This window comes from Cryptotermes secundus, unplaced genomic scaffold, assembly GCF_002891405.2.
Source record: "Cryptotermes secundus unplaced genomic scaffold, Csec_1.0 scaffold84, whole genome shotgun sequence".
Lineage (NCBI taxonomy): Eukaryota > Metazoa > Arthropoda > Insecta > Blattodea > Kalotermitidae > Cryptotermes > Cryptotermes secundus.
This window is the reverse complement of record NW_019723905.1, coordinates 945,346-965,782: the sequence shown is the minus strand read 5'-3', so window position 1 is coordinate 965,782 and position 20,437 is coordinate 945,346. Positions and strand designations below refer to the sequence as shown.

The 20,437-nt window shown below is 38.4% G+C and overlaps 2 protein-coding genes across 3 annotated transcripts in view; both read left to right on the top strand.

The window, feature by feature from the left end:
* The first annotated feature begins 6,101 nt into the window (after positions 1-6,101).
* LOC111861930 (60S ribosomal protein L27) lies at positions 6,102-12,821 on the top strand. The gene is made up of 4 exons (XM_023846901.2): positions 6,102-6,215; positions 6,483-6,708; positions 12,045-12,181; positions 12,690-12,821. The coding sequence occupies exons 2-4, from the start codon at positions 6,490-6,492 to the stop codon at positions 12,736-12,738; spliced, it is 405 nt and encodes a 134-aa protein (XP_023702669.1). The 5' UTR covers positions 6,102-6,215; positions 6,483-6,489; the 3' UTR covers positions 12,739-12,821.
* A 3,754-nt stretch (positions 12,822-16,575) lies between these two features.
* LOC111861924 (testis-specific gene 10 protein) overlaps positions 16,576-20,437 on the top strand; it is a 13,316-nt gene continuing 9,454 nt past the window's right edge. The window contains exon 1 of one of the 2 annotated variants that reach the window (XM_023846890.2): positions 16,576-17,793. In XM_023846890.2, the coding sequence (XP_023702658.1) occupies positions 17,788-17,793 (6 nt within the window). In that variant the 5' untranslated portion in view covers positions 16,576-17,787. Of the gene's footprint in view, positions 17,953-20,437 lie in introns of both variants that reach the window. The other variant, XM_033750509.1, reaches the window with a different exon arrangement.

The window sequence follows — 20,437 nt, the reverse complement described above, 5'->3', positions numbered from 1 at the left end:
GGGGCTCTGGTCTTGACTTTCATAGCATTCAGGCACAATATTCTGTGCTCTGCTGAAGAAAATTTTTGAATTATTGAAGAATATTGAGTAATTACTGGCAAAGGGAATGAAGTGTAAAAGTGTAACTTAGAAATTCCAAAAATTCTGGAAAGTAAGTTATAAGAGTGAAATTGGAAGCATAGTAAATGATTACAAGAGAGTAATCTGAGTGGTGTTTGTCACCAGAGCATTATAAAGCAGAGTGTGATGTATCCAAGTATCACTGTAGTGAGTGTGTCTGATCTTGCAGCAATAAGGTTACATTTGACCTGCCAGAGTGAGGCCCAATAAGAACTGACAGAAAGAGGTTAGGCTTTACCCTGACACCTACCCGAGCTAGTCACGTTGTTTGCATCCTATAAATTTGTAATCACCCTAGTGATTACTGACATACATACTATTCCATCTACCTTCCTGACCCATAGTTTAACATAATGAAAAGGAAAGGAAGTTAAAGATGGAGCAGCTCACCATTAAAGATTCACTATAGCTGAAACTACTAATGTAATACTAGTAAAGAACTATCACAGCAGGAGTCCAACATGTGGCAACAGAGACTACTAACCACCATGTCCCCACCACTCATCATTCCTACCAAAGAACTATTGAAATAAGTCCCCAGCTTACACAGTTTGGGTAGTTAGAGCTAAGAGAAGTATGTACTCACACAATAAAAATATACGACATTATGATATACGTATTGTAACATGTTTCGTTACTGAATACGCCATAGAGATTGTTAATTGGTTTATTTAACAACCTACAAATCACGGCTACAATTACTTATAACACAGTTGCGGGTTTCCACACTTTACAAACCCTACAACCAAAGTCTTCACGTACTAATAACGCAGGAGCTATACAAATCTCCCTGAATCACACACTCCAAATATAACTGTACTACAGCACTCACTAAGTTTTGAAAGCACACAATAAGTCTTCCGCTCGCTGACTTCTTAATTATCGCACACTGTCACATAAAATCTTGTAATCACGGGTTCTGGTCTTCTTATTGCGACTGCTGCTATATGTCAACTTGACTCGCAGGCTGCTACCTTGAGAACTGTTGATAACACTCTGACTCGTAGGCTTGCTCGGAACTAACTGTGAATAGCCTTCGCTGCTCCTTATGTAGCCTCGTTCCGGACCATTGTCATCTGGTGCCGTGTTGCTAGTAACGCTGTCTGGAGTTGTTGACTGCTGCCTAGCAACCGCGATATCCCTTGGTGACGTCACCGCTGTTGACTCGCGTTGCATAGCTACCAGGTTGTGGGGACTCGGCTAACTTCGGCTCCGCTCGGCACGTCACCGCGGGGAGAGTGGCGGGGTGATGACTCGCCTATTACGAGAGCGCTACGTTAGCGCCACGTGCCGCTGGGGAGGTAGGGGTCCTCCGTTGCGCAACATGTCACAGTGTATATAAACCTTGTATAACCAATACTCATGACCATGAAGTTGAAGTACCTAAACTATTAAATAAGACTACTTATGTTTCCATATATCTACAGATTCATATAACTCAAATTCACATAAGTTGGGGATGCACTGTATATAGAAATGTTTGCATTATTTTGCCTTGAAAGCTGTTTCAATAGGCTTACATGACAGTATATTAGTTCACCGCCGTGAAAGCCTCAAATCTTACATAGTATATTAGTTATTTTAATGAAACAAGTTATGAAACCACAGATGACAAAACAAAGTGTTGTTCTTACTGCAGACATAGTGTTTTACATATTTTACACATATGACTAAGTCTCTTTCAGCTTCCAGAAATGTCTGCCTTTGATTTGTAGAATGATCACCCAGACATATTTCTTTTTGAGAGAGGGGCTTCCAGTGCCTACAGCCTCTCCTAAATTTCCCTTTCACATTGAATTTTGTTCTTGTTGCTGTGTTCAGTTTTGTTCTGCACACTTAACCTACTCCACTGGCAATGTAATGAAACATTTTACAGAAAATTAAAATACCAAATTTTTTACTGTATAATACATTTTCTACCTGTACATGATGAAAAACAGGTATGAAGTGTGGAAATTAAAATACATATTTTTGCAAGCTGTCATTCTTTTAATTACTTACTTACTTACTTACTTACTACTTGACTCAACAGTCCTTCATGGACCTTGGTCTCCCTTATAACAGATGACCATTCTTATTTCTTAATTGCTTTTTGCTTGACTTCTTCACTTTCAGCTCCCATAAATCATTCTTTGTGGCTTTCGGCCGTATCCCACTTTTCTTCTATCTTCTGGGCATTCTTTTTCTCCTGTTCATAGTATTTCAGAAGCTTGTAAATTTTGCCTGTAAAGAGAACTCATCATGTGCACTTTTTCTGATTTCAAACATAATTGGCTTGCACTCTAAATTACAATGAAACTGATCTGACATTTATGAGTCAGTAGTAAATAGCTGAGATATAAGTAATGGATGCTCGCTCTGAGTGTTAGAGAGTTGAAGTCACTGGTGTGTAGGTAGTTTATTGTGTGTTCAGTTACAGACATGGATGAGGTACAAGCGAATTTTACAGACATATTTATAAATTAAGAATTACTGAAGTGTCTGTTATTTATTATTTGAACCCACCAATTAACATGTTAGAATGAGTACCAGGTATCTTCTTGAGTGGTAAAGGGCGGCTGGTACATAAGGCTGACTGTCCAGAAAATGTGGGAGCCTCAGTGGCCTGTTATGGGGATAGCTTTACTTTTTTTTTTTTACTTTTACTTTATGTAACAATTTACACATAGTATGTAGGCATTGTAAGTTCATAAATACAGTGTTAAGCATTGCTAATGACCAACTGATATGGAAATAAGTGAACAGTCTTTAATTTTGCTTTATCTAATGCGTACACACATCTGTGCACTCTGTTTTAGGATGTCTGTAGCATGATACTGTGATGCATTAACAGATTATATTAATTTTAAATTGCATACCCTTAGGAGTTTTTTGTTGTGGCCTGCATTATGTTTCCTGCAGTGGTTGTTGGCATGAAGGAAACTTGGGGATCCTACTATTGATAAAATGTGTTAATACCAGTTAGTTTTGAATCAAGATATACAGATACTGATTGTGCTATATTAAATATTAAGTAATGTGTAGTAAATTGAAAATCTGAAAAAAATTTGAAAAAATCACTTCAGAACATTGTATCTCAGTTCATGATCTGCGGATCACTGCTAGTCTGTGGCATATTTCAGAACAATCTTCAAGGTTTAATTTTGTATACACATGCAAGCGCGCGTGCTTGCACACCCACCCACACGCATGCACTCTCTCTCTCTCTATCTCTCTCTCACTCTGCTACTAAAACAAGTACTCTTTTGTGGCCACAGGTTTTTAAACATTTTGTTTCCTTTCAGTTATTAAATGGTTGTTCAGTGTTAGTAATCCAGTTATTTTTCTATTTTATTGTGTTTATTGGTGTGACAAGCAATATGGTGAGGAACACTGAATTTTTGTGTTGCTCACTGCACCCATCAGAAATGGGGAAATAGAGCTATGATACAAGTCTTGGATAATGTGAGGAGAGATGTACCTTTACAGCAGCTTTTATTTAATATATCCACATGCATAACTTTTAATTGTAAATATTCAGTGTGAATGGTTATAACATATCTTTGATTTTAATACCACATAAAAAGGTTAAGTTGTCCATGTGCTTAATTGATTAAGCACCACACCATGAAGACAAGGGGGAGTGAAGGTATAGCTTCGTTCTTGACCTCAGCGTTAGGTAGAGGTGAGTGGTTAGCTTCACGCCATTGCCGCTTTGCCCCCATGAAAGAAGCCCTGGTACTGATTGCATATGAGGTTGGGTGGGTCCCAGAGTGGGTCTTGTTGCTGTGGAGAGGGGAAAAATTGTTTGCCCCTGCTGGAAATTGAACCCTGGCCATCCAGTTCATAGCCTGTCACTATACAAACTGAGCTATCCTGCCTCCCTATAATACCTGTTAATATTTATCTTGTAAATGTCAGACATGCTAATAATATTTTAATTTGTTGGCCATTATTTGAACCCTGAAATGTGAGACAGACAGATATTGATCCTTGGCAAGTCCATTGCTGTTTTACTAGTCTGTGAATCAGACAAGGTTAGGAACCACTGCTCTAGACCATCATGGAAATTATGGTCCATTTTCAGACCATGAAACTTTATACTGGGAGCTACCAAAAATGCTAATGGACTCATTCATAGCTATAGCATGTTAATAAAAAATCACATAAAATTACAAACGTGAAATACAGTGGAAATAAATCAAATTCATAAGTAATTATGTATTTAACCTTTATCATCCACACATTGTAAAACCGCTGGCATATGCTCTGGTTTTTCAGGCCCCAGAAAGCTTAGTATCACATTATTTACATCTGGCCATCAGCTCTATAGTAGAAATAGATTTAAATCTGGATGATACAGGTTTAAATATTAAATAACATTTTTAAGTTATTGTTTATAGATTGGGAGCCTCGAACATATTTATTATCAAAAGAACCTCAAACTGTGAAAGAGTTGTGGCCCGTTTCTTTAAGGGATTTGGCAGATGGCAGGAAATATTAAAAATTGAATGGTTAAAACCATTTTACTATATACTGTCAGCTTCCCATGGTCTCTCTATGAAACATATCTAACCCACTCCATTAAGCAGAAACTGAAGTATGATGGAAGTTGAAAATTCATACCTTTTAGAATCTGTTTGAAAATTTATTGTTTATTAGTTGATAGAAAAAGGCGCCTTAATGAGTACTCAAAAATGAGGTTCACTGTGTGAATAAATTATGCTTTATGAGTATGAGTATCACTTTTGTATGTGTTTTGCTCTAAACTGAATATTTCTGACACATTTGGTTCTTGAGTTGGCAACCCTTGAGTTGTGAGGGTTCAGTCAACAGCTTTTTTTTAGAGTAATCATATTTCTGCTTTTGTTTCATTATTTTGATGGCATGATGCAAACATCAGACAGTGTGAAGCATGAAGTAGCAATAACATCTAAAACTGGACGTATCAGAAATATCATGGTACTGGGCCTTCATTTTGGGAGACATTACTGTGTCAACAGTAAATTAATGATAAGTAACTTTACAGTATTCTTGTACAAACCTAGGCTAGAAATGTTTTTATGTTCTGTAACTGTTTTATGTATTTTGTTTGCGCAAGTTTGTGTATAGTGAAAGTATATTAATTAGTTGATAACATTTTTGAATAAAGTATTTTATATGTGTATTTGTATTGATGAATTAATTGTACCATTACACTATTTGGGAAGGATGTCACCAATAAAATGGCTTGTTCCTTTACGTTCCTTACACCATCCAGAATGAATGCTGCACTGCTTAAATTAATTTTAAAATTCTTTTTGGTGACATGTTATGTACTGTAACCATCTCTTCTGGGTTCCACAGTCAAAGAACTAGAAAGGTGGGTTGAAGCATATTGCAAGGTGGATGTGGTAAAGAGTGATCCTCACTGTACTAACTGTTTTAGCAAAATTCACTGTTGAGACCAGAGCCAATGATATATTGGAATTTAATTTAAAAATGTAGTAGAGCGGTACCCGAAAATATCCACTCAGCACCTTGAGAAGGAATGTGGCATTTTTGGAATACAAAAGGGGCACATGATAGCATAGTTGGTTGAGGCACTGCTACAAGCCTGAAAGTCACGGGTTCAAGTGCCGATGAGGTCATGGGATTTTTTTCTATTGACCTAACCCTTCCAGCCGCACTATGGCCTTTGTGTCGACTCAGTCTCTAACAGAAATGAGTACCAGTAATTAATTAATTTTCCTTGGGACTAAAGCGCGGCTGGCGCGTAACGCTGACAACCTCACCGCCATCTTTGAGCCGATTGTCTAGATAACGTGGGACCCTCAACGTCTTACAACCCTATGGGCCTTCAGGGCCTGTTACAGAGATGGGTTTACTTTTACTTCTTTCATTTCTTCTCAATTTGCCCCTACCGCTACCACTATTCACCGTCTGGTTACCGCTCTCAACTATGGCGACACCAGTACAAGTCGATTGATTGCAGAGCCATCTTTGGATATGTCTTGAATACGGATGGAACTTCCGGCGCTTCCGGCGTATTCTTTTGTTATGTTCGTTCTCAGGCGAAGGACGATAAAGTTGTAAAATCGTGATACATCTGAGAAATATATTGACACTTATTAAATGTAAGAAAGAATGCATTTTCTCTTATTTTTTTAGAAACCATTTTTAGGAATAGTACCTAATGGTCAATTGCATGTGCAGTGAAATAACATATTGTAAAGGTGTGCAAATGTTTTTGTTGGTCACTGCAGTTACACATGTTAGGTTTTAGTAAAATAATATATATATTTCTTAAATAATTCACCTGATATTCTATTTTCGTTTTAAAGGGTGTTTCCATCTTTATTTTTGTTACCAAGTATTTCTCACACCACAATTTTTTTTTTCAGATTTAAAATGGGGAAGATTATGAAGCCCAACAAAGTTGTGCTGGTCCTGAGTGGCCGGTATGCTGGAAAGAAGGCAATTGTAATGAGGAACTTCGATGATGGTACGTCTGATAAGCAGTATGGGCATGCACTGGTGGCAGGCATTGACCGATATCCGAGAAGAGTCCATAAAAGGATGGGGAAAGCAAAGATACACAAGAGGTCAAAAATTAAGCCCTTTGTGAAGGTAAACGTTCTTGGTTGTACTATGATGCATATTTGTAGGGAGAGGGAAGAACTAGAAGTTCTCAGTTTTTGTTTACATGAATAATTAAGACACCTGAGGCGGCACATGTATGTCATTTCTTAGGTGAAACAAATTCTGAAGAAGCAGTAATTCTGTTGATTTTTTCTATGCGCTCACACAACTAGTACATCATTTTTGTATAAGTTGTGATAGATTGCATAATTGAGCTAAAATATCAGGATGTACAGATGTTTAGTGATTTTCGCAGTTTTTTTTAATCTGGTAGTTTGGGCAGTGGAGTTTGGGAGTAGGTGCCATCTTTTTTTTAACTGTTTCTTGTAGAAAAAGTAGAAACATGAAGTACATTTTTCTGGCATTTGCAGTGATGATTTTGTTGGGGCACCCATTTGCAGATGAGATGGTTGGAGAACTTTGGAATGTAAGGACAGTGCACTTCGAGAAACCCTTGAAACTATGTTTTTAATGGTATATTTCTAAGGTTGACAGTACCTTTTTTCCCCTTATTGTGACATCGTAATTGCTCTGAGCCGTATTGTGGTTTGAGACCAGGCATCAGAAAGTCATGGTGAACTACAAGGAATTGAGATTCACTGCTGGCTGTGTTAACATGTGCCATATATTCATGATTCATATTCATATTTATTTGCATTCATGCTGTTACAACTGCAACACTTGAACAAGTCAACTCACTAAATACATCATTGTTAAAAGCTCTATAATCCAAGAATGTATCAGACTAAAAATAAAACTGTACTTGCCTTACAACATCACTAAGAATTTTAAAAATATAACAATAACTACTACAATTCCCTTTTCTCTCTTTTTGTTAATTAAAAAAACCTTGCTATGCTTCCTCATGTCCCTGTTGAAGAAACTCATTCAATGTATAGAAAGGACGATCAAATAAAAATAATTTTAATTTATGTTTAAATTCATTACATCCCTTTGACTTTTTAACTTCCAAAGGAAGTATATTATATAATTTAATGCCCACATTAATAACACTTTTCTTAAAAACTGTTGTGTTACATAGTTGTACATGAAGATCATCTTTCCTCCTAGTATTATACTCGTATAAATCAGTATTTCTCATAGTGTATATATTATATCTCTTAAAATAACACACAACACCTCTATGATGTACAAGGACGTAAAGGTGATACGTTGTGAGAATACTGCCCTGTGTGTGCATGTGTGTTTTTGTCATCTTGTGAAACAGAATGAAAGGGAAGGGAAGTGAAGGTAATCGGTGACTGTAGCACATTGGAAAGGGAAACCTGTGTTGCTATAATATGTGGGGGAAGGGGACACAGGGGCACTGCCCCTATGCAAACTGCAATTTTGTGATGCAATTAGGTATATAATGTGTATTGCATAGTGTTTGAGAACAGGGTGCTGAGGAGAATATTCAGACCAAAGAGGAATGAAGTGACAGATGGTTGGAGAAAACTGCATAATTAGGCTCTTCATAACTTATATTCTTTCCAAATATAATTAGAATGATGAAGTCAAGGAGGGTGAGATGGTCAGGGCATGTAGCATGGGGAAAAAGGGGATATTGGGAAAATAAGAATGCAGGGAAAGCCAGAAGGAAAGAGACCACTAAGAAGACCAAGATGTAGGTGTGTAGATAATATTAAAATGGATCATAGAGAGTTGGTATGATGCAGTAGGGGCTGGATTGATTGGGCTTGGGATAGGGACCAGTGGATGGCTCTTGTGAACATGTTAATGAACCTTTGGGTTCCATAAAATTTTTGGGAAATTGTTGAGGATCTCTGCGACAAGAAGGATTCAGCTCCGCTACATGAGAAACTACAAATCATAGAAGTGGAAAAGAATCAAAGTGTGAAAAGAAATGAAGTAGCACAATGATTTTAGATTGTTTCCTTGCTTAGCTCCATCATACCAAAGAAGGATGTGTGGTTAGATGAAAGAAAAGTGACATGTTTATTGCTTACAATAAGTCAGTGCCAGTTTGTTACATACTATCTTCATGAAGGGCTGATTTCTCTCTCTGTTTCCTACACTTGTTGTAAAATAGTGGAATTCATTCAATTTCTGTTCTGCACTATATAAATTGGTAGTTCATGACACCCATTTCATTTTCAGTGTCTCACTGTGGTGACAGTCTGGGTGATCAGGTAATTGGGGTTTGATTCCGGGCAGGGGCAAGGGTTTCTTCCCATAGTATCCAGGCTGTGTCTGGGACCCACTCTGCCTCCTGTACCATGGATGTTTGGGGGGGGGGCATTCCCAGTTGGAGCATGAAGCTGACTGCTCACCTCCATCTAGTGCTATAGGTAGAGGTGTACCCCAGCACACTGATTTGTCTTCATGGCATGGTGCTTAATTAATGAAGTGCAGGATGCTACCTTTGTCTTGGATCAGAAAAGTGTTGAAATACATAAATTCCTTTTTCTGTGCAGGCTGTTTGCCTTTATGGATTTCTCACACCAGTTTTCCTTCTTTCACAGTGCTTTTTAAAAATACATAAAGTGAAGATGTCCCTGTGCTGAATTAAGCACTGTACAGTGAAGATTTATTCTTAACATTGGCACTGATTGGAGGTGAGTGGTCAGCTTCATGCCCTGGCCACTTTATTCCTGTGAAAATATCCCCCTGTAACTATTGAATGGGAGGCTTGATGGGCCTTGCCTGATATGGATGCTGTTTAGAAGAGATCTCTTGCCTCTGCTGGAAGCTAGAGTCCAGTTCCTCGGCTGTGCAGCCAGTAGCCTAGTTGGTACACCGAATCATGAAGTCATGAAACTAGGGACTACTGTAGCCTGTATTTGCATGGATTTACTTTCATGTTGACATACCCTGCTAGACAAAGAATGGGCATTTGAATATCACCCTTACTGGAAGAATACTCCATTTGATGAGTAAAGGTAAAGCTATCTGTGTAACAAGACAATTGGCTCATAGGTGGTGGTAAGGTTGTCAGCCTTACGCGTTGGCTGCCCTTTACTCCAAACTAAGATTCCTGGTACTGATTTCTGTCTGTCAGAGGCTGAGTTGACCCCAGCTGTAGGATTAGTTCAATTGAAAAATCCAGTGACGTCATTGGGAAGTGAACCCACAACCTTCTGGCTTGGAGAATAGTGCCTCAACCAACTATGCTACTGTGTGCCCCCCATTTGATGAGTACTGAATTTATGTAAGACATAGTTTGTTGTTTATTCTCCAATTATGTATAACAGGTGTGTTTTTTATGTGTTTCACTTCTTTGTAATGCAACCAGTGACATTACAGATACAGAAAAGTTATTTATTGTAAAAATCAATGCTGTGTTTTCACAAAACGAAGTGGTTGTGTTACATGTTGCCTTAAACAGCTAGGCATTTTCTGCAATAATGTTGTCTTTTCAAGGTATGCCTTACTGACCGATTCATTTTTAGGAAGATTATTTAGTATGTTTAAGATGAACAGCATTTTCTTAAGTATATATTTGGTATAGTGTAAGGTGAGAGGATCAAATTAGTCACTTTGGCAAAATTGTAGTTCTTTGGATCTTTTACACCAGAAGCACACATAGCAAAAGTCAGCATTAAATTGAAAGTTTGATACAGCCCGTTTCGGTTCTTTATTGTTAGGAACTTTATTTTTGTAGTCTGATCAAGAACATGTGGCAAGGGAGCTGTTTTTCTGATCGTTGATTTAAAAATCTCTTCACATATACGAGGGCAAATCGAAAAGTCTTCGCCCAATTTTTTTTTCAGCCACAATAATACACATACAGAGAAATCAAAATAGGGGCAGTGCTCTAAGTACCTTTGACTATTTTTCCACATAGTCACCACCCTGCTTCATGCATTTGTCCCATAGCACCACTAGTTTGGAGATGCCGCTGTTGTGGAATTTGGCCGGTTGAGCGTGGAACCACCGCCGGACAGCGGTTTTCGCATTGTCGTCGGATATGAACCTCTGGCCTGCCAGGAACTTCTTCAGTGGACCGAACACGTAATCACTGGGGGCGAGGTCTGGACTATATGGTGCATGCTCCATAATCTCCCATCCGAATGAGTGCAGTTGGGTGGTGGTCCTGTTTGCCACATGAGGCCTGGCATTGTTATGGAGGAGAACCACATCGTCCACAAGAATCCCCAGGCGCTTTTCCTGATGGCAGCTCGCAGACGTGCGAGTGTGCCACAGTAGCTGTCTGTGTTGATGGTGGCACCTCATGGCATGAAATCCAGCAGGAGTGGTCCTTGGCGATCCCAGAAGACTGTGACCATCAACTTCCTGACTGATGGCATTCTACGGAATTTCTTCTTGACAGGCGAACCGGGATGTTCCCACACCATAGTCTGCTGCTTGGATTCTGGAGTGAAATGCAATGCCCACATTTCATCTGCAGTGACAGTGACCTCGCCCACAGTGATTACCACGTGTTTGGTCCACTGAAGAAGGTCCTGGGAGGCCAGAGGTTCATATCTGACGACGACGCGAAAACCGCTGTCTGGCTGTGGTTCCATGCTCAACTGGCCAAATTCCAACAGTGGCATCTCCAAACTAGTGGTGCAATGGGACAGATGCCTGAACCAGGGTGGCGACTTTTGTAACAGATGAGACTTTTGTTGGATTCTGAGTGGATGTTCCAGTAGATTTATAAAATTTATCTTTGTATTAGTGAAATGGATTTCACTCATTTGGTAATTTACTGTGGTACTGCTGCCATCATGTGTGACTGTCAAAGTTTACTTGTGTACTTTGAACCATGTACTTTTCTGTACCATGGTTAAAATTAAATTTGTGTGAGTAAATGATTTAATTCTGGTACAGTGTTTTGGTATTAGACTGCTTAGTTGCCAACCTAAGGATTATATAATGGAAGACTGCTGCTCTTTATACTTTTCAATAAACAGTAAGAATTTATTACAGTTGTAACATCTGCTGGTTCAGCATTTACAAAAGATTCTTGCCACACATTGGGCAAGCTGTAATTTACCAGCTTTCTTCATTATGATAGTTCAATGAGGTGCTTTGGAGTTCCGAAGTTTCAAAATTTCTTCATTATGCTGTAAGGGCATAACACCAGACCAACTTTGTGGTCTTACTGTTGCAGGCAAATTCTAAGGTTTTGGAGTTTGTTTTCTTACAAATAATAATCTAAGGTTGGCAATGCTAAGATATCGGTAACTTCAAAGTTATTTAGGTTACCTGCTGATAATGTAAGTATTGGTAATAGATTATACTGGAAATGTGTAAATACTTGAAAATGATATTCTTATAGGTTGTGTAAGTGAAAGTTTTATCTTTTAGTATAAGTAGTTTATAAAAAGCTACATTATGTTGACTTGCACACTTAGGTCTTGAACTACAATCATTTGATGCCCACACGATATACGGTTGACCTTACCTTAGAGAAGATAACAGTTAAGGACCTGAAGGATCCCATGAAGAGGAAAAAGGCAAGGTTCCAAGCTAAGGTGAAATTTGAGGAAAGGTAAGTGTATTTGTTTGAGGGTATCATAATGTTGTATCTTAGATCCTGTTGCAGTTGGTATTAGAATTTATTTTTAGTATGAAAACACTGATCACAGTAGTGTGGAAGGTACAGTAGTTCCCCCAAATTTTAGTGCACCTGACGATGGCCAAGTAGGCCGAGATGTATAGCGCAGTGACAGATTTTAGAAGGATTGAATTTTAAATCTTGATATTGCATTGTAGGCGGTATATAACTGAAAATAAATTCTAATTTATGATATCATTGTTACAGTAAGGAAGTGCATAAATATTCTTGGTGTAATGTGTGGGGGTCTCTTTATTCTGAAAAAACATAACTCAAATGTTTTGTTGCAGTCTTAATATGTTGCCATGCAGTAGGTTCAGAGTGTTGTCACGCTGTATTAGGTCACTGACTGGCTTCTTCCCACTCCTGATGTATGAGTTGTAAACAAGAGATCATAAGTTTTGTAGCATCTTTTAATTTACACTAATGTTGTTTGTTGCAGGTACAAGTCTGGGAAAAACAAGTGGTTCTTCCAGAAGCTGAGATTCTAAAGTATGGTGTTTTCTTGCTGTGTGCTGTATTATAAACAAAACAGTTTTGTTCAATAAAAAAAATTGAATGGTGGACAATTTAATTTTTACTATAAACATTGTGACAGAGGTATGCCAAATTGTTTCCTGTATAGCTCTTCTAGGGTTTGAGGTTCTCAGCAGTGGCCAGGATGGTTTCTGTCTACTTGACTATAACTCCGTGTGGTCCATTAGAAGTCAGTTGGTGTTTCAGAGGAACATATTGTCTCCATCTTCAGGGTCAAATAGTAAGCCAAGCAAGGAACCCTGAAGTAGGTAGCAAGGCTCTGCTTGTGTGTTCAGTTACAATAGATCTCATATTGTTGCCATGCTCTGTGCTCATCTGAACCAATTACATCATAATTTTCATTTTGTGCATCCTCTTGTGTTATTATATACAATTCTTTATTAGAGTCTTTCGCAACACAACAATACAGTGGTCAAGGCTAAAATTAGCTAAGCTAATTTGTATTGTGTTGAGACGGACTGTAATAAAAATTGTAATTACAGCATAGCTGTATAAATCAAAAGTTGTTTTTGTTGCTATACATGATGTCCCAGAAAGATGTACAGAAAATTGGAGGGTGAGTAATGATGTCCAAGACAATGAAAATTGGTTATGTAAATGTGGGTCCAGAAGCCATTCAGAGGTGTTCCTGCAACTATAGGATTGGAACTGGTTACAAAATTAATGTATGCTAGAGACACCTACGAGTCTGAAAACATAACAACTAGAATATACAAAACTATAATTTTGCCTGTGGTTCTGTATGGGTGTGAAACCTGGTCTCTTGGCTTTAAGGGAGGAACATACACTGAGGGTGTTTGAGAACAGGGTGCTGAGGAGAATATTTGGACCAAAGAGAAATGAAGTGACAGGAGGTTGGAGAACACTGCATAATGAGGAGCTCTGTAACCTTTACTCTTCTCCAAGCATAATTAGAATGATCAAGTTAGGGAGGATGAAATGGGAAGGGCATGTAGCACGAACAGGGAAGAGGAGGAATGGATATAGGATATTGGCGGGAAAGCCAGAAGGAAGGAACCACTGGGAAGACCAAGACATAGGTGGATGGACAATATCAAATGGATCTTAGAGAGGTAGGATGGGATTGTATGGATTGGATTAATCTGGCTGAGGATAGGGACCAGTAGAAGGCCCTTGTGAACACAGCAATGAAGCTTTGGGTTCCATAAAATGCCAAGAAGTTCTTGAGTAGCTGCACAGTTGGCAGCTTCTCAAGACAGACTCAGTTCAGTGAGTGAGAGAGACACCTATGAAGGAAACTGGTAGATTAGAATGAATAATGTGAATAACTAGCCTTTTATTACTACTAACTTCCCTTTTAAACAAAATATGTTCCAAAAGGAAGAAATCAAGGGGATTTAGGTGTGGTGAATGACTGGGCCAGGATACTGGTACCTGGTTTCTTGTCCATCACCCATTGTAGGCAGTTTGAAAGTAATTTCTGGCATTATAACTGAAATGGGCTCAGGGACCATCATGCACGAGCCACTTCTTAAATATTCAGAGGGACAGTGTGCAGTAACTCTGTTAGAGTATGCTCTAAAAATTTGGTAAAAAAAAACCAAGTGTATAGTCAAAATGTGGCTCGTGAAAGTGTCTGCAGCAGTTCCAGCCCAAATATTTGGGAACTGCTGTTGATATAGGGAATGATTTGTACTATGTAGGTTTACGTAATTCCAAATATTATGGATATTTGTATGCCATTCCTTACGAGCCCTGCTTCTGTCAGTGAAGAGTGCATGGCTGCTAAAGCAAGAACTTCACCAAATTGTGAAGGAATCAGTGGCAGAGTTCTTGGTGTGGGTGAAAATCAAGCAGGCTTGGAGATTGTAGTCATTGCAGATGGTGCCGGTGCAGACACTGTTCAGAGAACCTGCAAACTTGTCAGTGTGCCACATGTGCAGCTTGTATTCAGTGAAGGTGGTGTGGGTTTATTGTCTCTGTGTCTCAGTATGGACTCCTGCACATTTTTTTGTGTATCTACTGCTGAAGGGAGGATAGTATCTGTCACTGATGTGATGACCAGTCTGCAGACAGCCTTAACAGCTGCTGCACCATTACCACAGGCTTTGTTGACAATTACAGCTTATCTACATGTTCTGGGAATGTGTAGTGCATTTTAAGCACAGTGACACTGTACAGTTCACTGGAAATGAATACCTTATGATACANAATTGCAGCCGCGGCGCGCACTTGATTGTACGCACTGTACTTGTAGTTAACTCAGTATCACTGTAAAATTGACAACTGTGTGTTTTGTTGGTGAACGGAGAAGGTGGTAGTGTTTAAAGACTTGCTCACTAGCCACAATAACCTCCAGTTTCCTTCAAAGTGTTGCTAGCATATGTTTTTGTTATGTGGACACAATTCTGTGTATGTGTAATGACATTCAACTCAATCTGAACTAATATGTTTCTTTCGTAACTAAAATTTTAATCCTGCTGTTGCCAGAACATGGTTGAATGGCTATAGTTTGTTACTGAAGCATTTCTGGGCCGATATTTGTACATTTTGGTTTTGGGCCATTGTACACCTTTTCCAGTTTTCTCTGCTTAATTCTGGGGCGAGTGATTATGTCTGCTGGTCAGAAAGTTTTGAGTTAGATATCATTTTGAAATTTTAGTTTATATAAAAGCTGGGATAGTCCAGTCAGTATAGCTACTGACTGGATGATTGAGGGGTCGGAGTTTGAGTCCTGGTAGGATCAAGAATATTGTCCACATTTTCCAGACTGGGTTTGGGGCCCATCCAGCCTCCTATCCAGTGGGTACTAGGGGCTAGAGTGGCCAGGGTATGAAACTGACCACTCATCTCCAGCCAATGCTGAGGTCAAGAAAATGTGGATCTATATAACCATTCCCCAATATGCCTTCATGGAGTAGAGCTTAATTAAGCGCAAGGGCAACTTTACCTATAAAAGGCATTAAGCTATATGTGATGCAGGACTGTGTTATTTGTACAAGATTGTGTTGTAATTCGTACATGGCTTAATTCAGTGGAAAATGAGGCAACGGAAAAGATGCTTTGCCTGTGGGTGCAGTTTGACAATTGTCGGACAGTTGATATTCTAAAAGTTTTGTGGGAACCTGGTATGGCATTTCTTATCTAATAGAGCCATTCTCAACTGGTTGTAATGTAAACTGATCTTAATTAATGCTATTTATAACATGGAAATTTATTAACAGTGTTGAAGAGTAAGGTTACTGAAAACCGTACAGTAAATCAAAGCAATATGAACAAGAATATCATCTTTACTTATTTAATCTGAAACCCATACAGTCGAACATCGCTTAATGAGCACCCCTCATAACGAGCAAAAGAAATTGTAAAAAAATGACTCACTTAACGAGTGATGAGAGAGGAAGTCCCGGCGGATTGTGCGCTTGCTACATCAATCTGTGTTTAGCACTCTTTCCGCTGGCATCACCCTAATAAGGCAGTGGCTATGCTCGCTAGTAATGATAATGCTGTGTCGCATTTTCACCAAATTTTGAAGCGTCGGCAAAAACAAATGTCTCTAGACAGCTTTCTAGTAAAAAAGAATTAGATATGTATCATAAATAATAAACTAATTATTTCGTTTTTTTTTTTGTTGTTTTCTGCAAATCGAATTCGCATTCCAGGTTGGTTCATTCCACACAGAAGAAAAGATGAAGATGATTCACGCTCCTTAACAATGTATATATAATTTTCTTTGAATAAACTTTATACATAAAATTTTTTGAGTATTTTTTTCGGCATGGAATGCATTATTGTATTTTACATTAATTTATATGGGGAAAACTGTTTTGCTTAACGAGTGTTTCGCATTACGAGTAAGATTCTGGAACGAATTATGCTCGTTTAGCGAGGTTCCACTGTACTTGTTTTTGCTGCACAAATACTTAATTCATGGTCGAACTTTAGATAAGCACACATGGAGTTCATCTCCAGTTGGACTGAGACCATTTCTGTCTTCACTCTTCATGTTTGTTAAACAAGAAAAGTTTGTTTACACATGTCAGAAGTCAAAAACTGCTTCAGTATGTTTATTGCTTTGCTGTGAATGGCAGGATAGGTCAATAAGTCTCTCGTGTATGATCAGAATGCAGGCAACAAAGTTCTCAGGCAGAGCAGATGATACAGGTTAAGGGCTCCTCACCCAGTCACACACTTGTGTTGAAGGGGAGGGAAAATAATGTTTAGTTCTGTTTCACATTTCTTCAAGGTTGTTTTCAGTAGGAATAATTAAGCACTACACCATGAAGATTTATGGGGAGTGGATGTATAGATCCACGTTTTCTTGACCTTAGCACTAGTTGGAGGTGAGTGGTCAGCTTCATGCCCCAGCTACTTTACCTTTGGGGAAATAGGTCCTGGTACCCATGGGCGGGCCCCAAGGCTGGTCTGGATGATGAGAGAAAATTCTTGAACCTACCAGGACTCGAACTCAGCCTGTAGTCAGTTGCTATCCTGATTCTCCTTCCTCTACTAATCCACCAGACTTGTAAAATGTGCTTTTTGTCCAAATTTCCACACAGTTTTTTTTTAAATTTTGGAGTGAACTGGTCTTTGATAAAGTTAACCATTTTTATGGGATCATCCAAAACTTCTTGCATTTCATCTCCAAGAATTTTTTGAAACCAGCACCTTTCTGGGAATAAAGCAGTGTGTTGTGGCATCAGGATTTTTTTTTACAAAGGAGGTGAAAGCACTAACAGAGCGAACCATTGATGGGGCAGCATCAGTACAGATGCCTTCACAGTTCTCTTTTGTTTTCAGATATGAAGAGGAGAGGGAGAGTCAGTAAATAGGTCACAAATGAATATGTAACGTAAAACATGATATTCGAACCTGGGGAAAACATTTATTTCTTGACAAATTCCCCACCAACATTGATAACATTTGCCCCATCGCTTTACAGTGTGTCAAAACCTGCAGCATAGAAATCTTTTTACTGTTGTCTCAGCTACTTCTGCACCTCCATTTCAACCTATTGTCATCAGTGAAACATCAAGGACCAAATGGTTGTAAGCAGACCAAACATACTGAAGTTCAGCCTAAGTTCCCACTGTAGTTCTTGAATTATTTCCTGGCTTGCTCAGGCTCTATGGGGTCTGGCATTGTCTTAATGAAGCACTACCTCAGGAAATAGCATCCTGAAGCTTCAATAAATCTTTTGGTTGAAGGTAAACTGGAATGTTTCCATTGCACTGAAGCACGCTTTGAATTGGGTTTGTAGTGATGCACTTATGATTCGTCCCCAGTAACAATCCTGTAAGCATATCCTCTCCATCTGCATAGCTTAAGATACATGGCAAGGACAGACCCATTTAGTTCATTTTTTCTCTGCTGATCCTTCAGCGCTCCAGGCACCCACCATGCTCACACTTTTCAAAACTTCAGGCATGCGTTACGCTGTATGCTAAACCATGGGAACACCATAGTGCAGTTGCTTCACTCCATATCGCTATCCTCCTGTCAGCTCGAATCAACTCTTCCACCTGCAGCACAGTTGCTTCTGTCACAATCTCAACAGGGCGACCTGATCATGCATTATTTGCGACTTCCGAATGTCCCTGAGAGATGTGAACTGCTTTATGCAACATATGCTTCTCACTGTATACAGGAAACATTTCTTTACAAATATCTTGCGTTGAGTACTTTTGTTCACAAAAAATACGCAACAGAATTCTGCTCTTCAGTAATACACCCTCAAGCATGGGCGCCATTTTGACTACTGAAACCAGCCTTCGAACAAGCATGTGTGTGTGCTTCTTACAAATGCTACGACATAACCTTTATTGGTGAAATCTGTTGACTGTTTTTTTTTCAGTTTATCATGTGCAACTTCTTCAGCATGACGTGACATGTCATCAATAGGTCTATTTATCATACTGTTTGAAAGTGGAACATTTTCAATTTCTCAAACTGCATCTTGTCCCAGCATTTTACCCAACTGTGATTTTACATTCTGGCATTATTAGGTTCTCACAAACTATGTGACTTTTTTCTTTTCTGGGCATTAAGTTCTAGCACTAAAAAGTTTGCTTCCTGAGCCTGTTCACTGATGTCACCCTACTAACAGAAGTTTTAATCTGTTGGTTTTGAGAATCCAGTGGCTGTTTAAAATAATTTTCTGTATCATTTCAATTTTGCTTGAGCTGTTGTTGCATTTGTAAATTGTTTGCCACAGACAAGGCACAATGGAATAGAATGACTTGAATCATTAATGCAATGAAATTTGTCAGAAGCTTGTGATTCTTCATCACTAACTTGATTAGAATTGTGTGTATGCCTAGGAGTAAAGCCACCTCTTGAAAAATTGCCACATGGGACTACCAGACATTTCTGTAAAATGAGGGCTTAATGAAATAGGAAAAAAATGGCTTAATAGGCAAATGGAGTAAATCGATAAATAATATGAAAAACTTACACTGCTTCTAACCTGCAAAATCCACCTTATGCAACGTTTACAACAAGCATGTGCAGTATTCCTCCATGGCATTATCTGCCAACTACCAAATGCTGGTCCTCTATTTGCTTCACCTTACCAATAGAAATTACACATAAGGAAAATGACTACAATGAATTGTTTATTTCAATTTTGGCACACTTATTTCCAATTAATTTAAACATTAAACATTAATTTTAAGCCATAAAGGGTATTGAAACTATCAGATTACTTATAAAAAGATAACACAGTTCCGTACAGTGTGATTCGTTTTGTTATTTCAATTCTTCATGCTCTTACATGTTTCGGTCCTTAGAGACCATCATCAGAGGGACATCGATACAGTTTGGAAACCACTATTACAATAGGTGTTTTGAGTGTTAAGATATATATACATACAATGCTGACAATACACAAATGGGTACAAAATCCAAAGTTTGCACAACTACGGAGGCTGTCTTGATATATTAAAATAAAAAAAATTTTTTGTTAAGTTAGAATTTATAAACCAAATAGATTCGTGTCCTCTCTCTTTTCACCTCTCCTGATGGGGGCCCGAACTTGTGCCGCCTGTATGTCTTGAGAAGGTTCTGGAAATATATTATGGGTATTGTATTATTTTAGCAACCCTATTATGTAATAATTTTTTTAAAGGAATTTTGTTGTTTCGTCCTACATTTGATGTCTTCCTGTGGTTGTTTGTGATGCACTGTGCTGTTTTTACTGTTCTAGTGTGTGTTATGCTGCGTATTTATACTTCTGTGTCTGTGAGGTTAGTGTGTGCGTGTACTGATGATGTATTATGAGGTTGAACATGTTGTGTTGGTTATTACTTTCCTTTGTGTGTTTTTGTTCTTCTATCAATTTAATATTTATAATATTGTTAGTGTGACAGACCAGAATGAAACAAATCAAATTTATTAGATTACTTGTTTAAATACTGAAAAACCATAGAAAACATTAATGATTGAGAAAGATAATAGGCCAATATTATTTTTTGATGCAATTTGTAAACTCCAAATATGGGAAATAGTTTTAGTGATTATTAATATAAAAACCCATGGGTGAATGTGAAAACGTGATGTTTATTTGTATACATTGTGAATATATATATATTTTTTTACTATATGTTCGACCTAATCAGCCAGAAACCTTAGAAGTTGAACCGGAAGAAGAAGTAGATACAGACGGGAAAGGACCATATATTTTACAAAGTGAGG